The sequence below is a fragment of the Bombyx mori genome, chromosome W (genome assembly GCF_030269925.1).
Source record: "Bombyx mori chromosome W, ASM3026992v2".
Taxonomy (NCBI): domain Eukaryota; kingdom Metazoa; phylum Arthropoda; class Insecta; order Lepidoptera; family Bombycidae; genus Bombyx; species Bombyx mori.
In genome coordinates this window covers 8,389,368-8,393,195 of record NC_085135.1, presented here as the reverse complement: position 1 = coordinate 8,393,195, position 3,828 = coordinate 8,389,368, and the positions used below count along the sequence as shown (strand labels likewise).

Sequence of the window (3,828 nt, the reverse complement as noted above, 5' to 3'; positions counted from 1 at the left end):
CAATTGGCGGTCTTATCGCTAAAAGCGATCTCTTCCAGACAACCATCAGGTGGACAAGAATCATTTGGAAACGAACTACGCGCGGTGTACCATTCCAGTGAAATACATATACATGTATGTACACATACATATACACATACATATCTCTGCAAATATACATAAAATTAATACAAAGTATTATAATATAATAATAATTATTAGAAATAAAAAATAAGTAAATTAAGTTTAAATTTTGCTTCTTTACACATAAATAAGAATAAGCAATTTACATATAAAAGATACTTAAAATACCTTTGAAACATATACAATTTAAGTAGATACCAATTTCAGAAATCTACCTTATCACATATTAAATCGGTTGACTAGTATTTAAAAAATGTTCCTTAATGAGGCGTTTGAACGAATTTAATGTTTCAGCATGTCGTATACGTACCGGGAGAGCATTCCACAAACGAATAGCTTGAACAGTAAAGGAATGATCGTAGAACCTTGTCGAATGCACTGGCATCATTAATTGCATGTTGTCCGTTGATCTCAGGGATATGGTATGTGTATCACGGATAAATTCAAAACGTCTTTTGAGATAAGAAGGAGAAGAGGGATTAAAAAGAACAGTATAGAGCAAAGAAAGAATATGAGCATTCCGACGAAGGCGAATTGGCAGCCACTTGAGCTTAGCGCGAAATTCTGAGACGTGATCATATTTTCGTAAGCCAAATATAAATCTTAAACAGAAATTTTGAAGACGCTCTAGTTTATTTAATTGTGCTTCAGTGAGATCGAGATAGCTAACATCAGCATAATCAAGGATGGGGAGAAGAAGAGATTGTGCAAGCGCAGTCTTGGTGGCAGTAGGGAGAAAATTTCGCAGACGTCTTAAGGATCCTGCAGCCGCATAAATCTTTCGACAAGTTTCTTTAATTTGTGCATCCCATGACATATGCCTATCTACAAAGATACCCAAGTTTCTCACCTTATCACTAACTGGTATTTGAACTCCATCAATTGAAATTGGGGGAATTCGCGTCCAATCAACTGTCGCAAGCCTTCTAGGTGCACCGACAATAATGACCTGAGTTTTTGTCGGATTTATTTGCAGCCCATAAGATTTACTCCAATTTGTTATACTAAGTAAGTCATTATTTACTTTGGTGCAAGCAAGAGGCAATTCTTCCACCGGGGCTTGCGTATAAAGCTGGAGATCGTCTGCATACAAGTGGTAGGAGGAAATGAGATGGTTGGAGACAGAATTAATATATATCGCGAAGAGCAATGGAGATAAAACGCCACCCTGCGGAACACCCACGCATGTGTCACACCACGAAGAAAAATTATCTTCGATGCGAACACGCTGCCGGCGACCAGACAGGTAACTACGAAACCAATCAACTACGGATGGAGATGTGTTAAGAGAGCCAAGTGTAGCAAGGAGAATGTCAATATCAACGGTGTTGAAAGCATTACTAAAGTCAAGCAATGCAAGCACCGTCAACATTCCCCTCTCCATGCCGAGCCTAATATCATCCGTGATATTTACCAATGCAGTCGTAGTACTGTGACCAGGACGGAAACCAGATTGGAAGGGATTTAAGAGATTATTTTCATAAAGGAATTCACTCAGCTGTGCATGAATAAGCCGTTCTAAAACCTTGGATAGGAAAGATAAGATGGATATAGGACGATACTCGGAAAATGATTTGGGATTAGGCTTTTTAGGCAGAGGTGTAATTTGCGCGTCCTTCCAGGCAAAGGGAAAGGTACCATTACTCAAAGAGTAATTCATGATATGCGTAATTACAGGAAGGATTTCATCAAGGATTGGTAGGATCATATTTCGGCTCAAATTGTCAGCACCGACTGCATTAGAAGTAATAGATAAGATGCTCTTCTTAACACCACAAGCCGTTAAGTGATTGAAAATAAACGGTGAAAAATCCGGGGTCGGGAGATTTGAAAGAGAGTTCATTGTATTCGATTTAACTGTCACATCAAAATTGGACGAAGTTGAAAAATGTAAATTTAATGCATTTAAATTCACGTCAGAAGGGGGTATCACATGACGTGTCTTTCCAATCCCCAAAGTTCTAAGAAATTTCCAGACCTTCACCGGATCTCCATTTTCTACAGAAGTATGAATATGTTGGCGTTGAGCATCCCTACACATCCTGTTGCAGCGATTTCGAATCCGCATGTAATTATTACGATTCTCAACTGTAGGTATTCTCTTGAACCTTGCCTTGGATGCTGCTTTTTTAGATAATAATATTTTGAGTTCCTCCGTAAGCCAAGGCGAGGGTAAATGCTTAAGCCTTACCGGACGGATCGGTGCATGTTTATCGTATAGTTCTGTTAAAAGTGTTGTAAGGAGCTTAACCTTTTCGTCACAGTCGTCACATGCAAATAAGGGGTCCCAGTCAATACCACTAGCATCTTCACGAAGGTTATCCAGGTCTATACCACCAAAATTGCGTTGCAAGAGGATTCTAGATTTGGCCTTGGGGGGGCGAATCTTATAAGAAAGGAAAAGTAAATCGTGGTAAGAAAACGCATCGGCTGAGCACTGTCCGTGTTTAGCGACGTGATCTCGAGAGCTAATCAAAATTAGGTCAAGAAGTGACGGGGTACAGTTGGGGAAAGTGTGTGTAGCATTTAAGGGGAGAATAGATAAATTACAAGATTCGGTAACAGATAGAAAAGAAGAAGAACGACTATTACTTTTAAGAAGACATGTGTTAAAATCACCCATTATTATGCAATGGTTGTAAGAAGGAACTAAAGTTTCGAGGATGCCTTCAAAGGATGAGAAAAAATCTAAATGTGACGAGGGTGAGTAGTAGACACCCAAGAGAACTTTACGGTGGTTTAGCTCCACTTCCAGAAAAAGATGCTCACCGGCATTAGGTGGAGGAGGCTGTGCAGACAGACTAATTATTGTATACTCAATGTGTGTGCGGAGATATATGGCTACACCACCGCCACCACCACTTATGCGATCGTTGCGAATAAGACGGAAGCCAGGTAAAGCATACGAACATGAAGGGAGACAAGGCTTAAGCCATGATTCGGAAATAAGAATGGCGTGGATGTTCTCACAGCTAAAACTTGCCAGCATATCAGGAAAATGTGCTGGTACGCTCTGGGCATTAATGTGAACAACATTAAAGTTCCGGGAACCATCAGAAAACTGCGACATTAGTGTCTCAGCCAAAGAAGGAACACTGGTAAAACTTGCATCATTACTACTTGCTGAGAAAAATATTTCAGCTCTATCGCTTTCCGTTTCCGACATCAAAAATTAAATTATAATAAATATAAAATGAGATCAGGTAATATTCTAAACAAAATTATTAATATGCGTCGTTGCGTAAAGAAGCAAAACAATAAATATTAATAAACCAATGTACTTACAGGTTATGTAGTTACAATTCAACTACAAACATTCAGTCCACCCGCTGGTTGAGTGTTACAACAATAAATAAAAATAAAACTGAAAATAAAAATATTTACATTATTCGTGAAGTTAAAGAAAAGAAAAGAAAAACAATAATTCAAATAAAAACAAAACAAAACTACTAAAGACAAATTATACATAGTTCAGGCCGTAATAAAAAAAAAAAAAATGGGAAAAAGATTATGAAGAAAGATTTCGTCAACACAAGATTATTGTTGGAGTCAACATTATACGTAAAAAAAAAAAAAAAAAAATATATATATATCGAAATACTTACTCTATGACACAACACGCGAAGTTATCTATATTAGAATATAATCTGTGCTTGTCAAAGTATTATCCGTGGTAAAAGTGTTTGTTGTTGTGATGTCATTGAG

The 3,828-nt window shown here is 37.8% G+C and overlaps 1 protein-coding gene across 1 annotated transcript; it reads right to left on the bottom strand.

The window, feature by feature from the left end:
* Window positions 1-616: 616 nt before the first annotated feature.
* Window positions 617-3,583, bottom strand: LOC134201676 (uncharacterized). Its single transcript, XM_062676918.1, has 2 exons — window positions 2,375-3,583; window positions 617-1,206 (listed from the first exon to the last, which is right to left on the bottom strand). The coding sequence occupies exons 1-2, from the start codon at window positions 3,287-3,289 to the stop codon at window positions 1,144-1,146; spliced, it is 978 nt and encodes a 325-aa protein (XP_062532902.1). The 5' UTR covers window positions 3,290-3,583; the 3' UTR covers window positions 617-1,143.
* Window positions 3,584-3,828: the final 245 nt, after the last annotated feature.

What these genes read in the sequence shown, in the direction of transcription:
- LOC134201676 (XM_062676918.1), bottom strand. Translation starts at nt 3,289, where the DNA reads ATGTCGGAAACGGAAAGCGATAGAGCTGAAATATTTTTCTCAGCAAGT. An exon ending in GTGACGACTGTGACGAAAAG is followed by an intron (nt 1,207 to 2,374) that starts GTTAAGCTCCTT and finishes ACTTGTATGCAG; the next exon opens with ACGATCTCCAGCTTTATACG.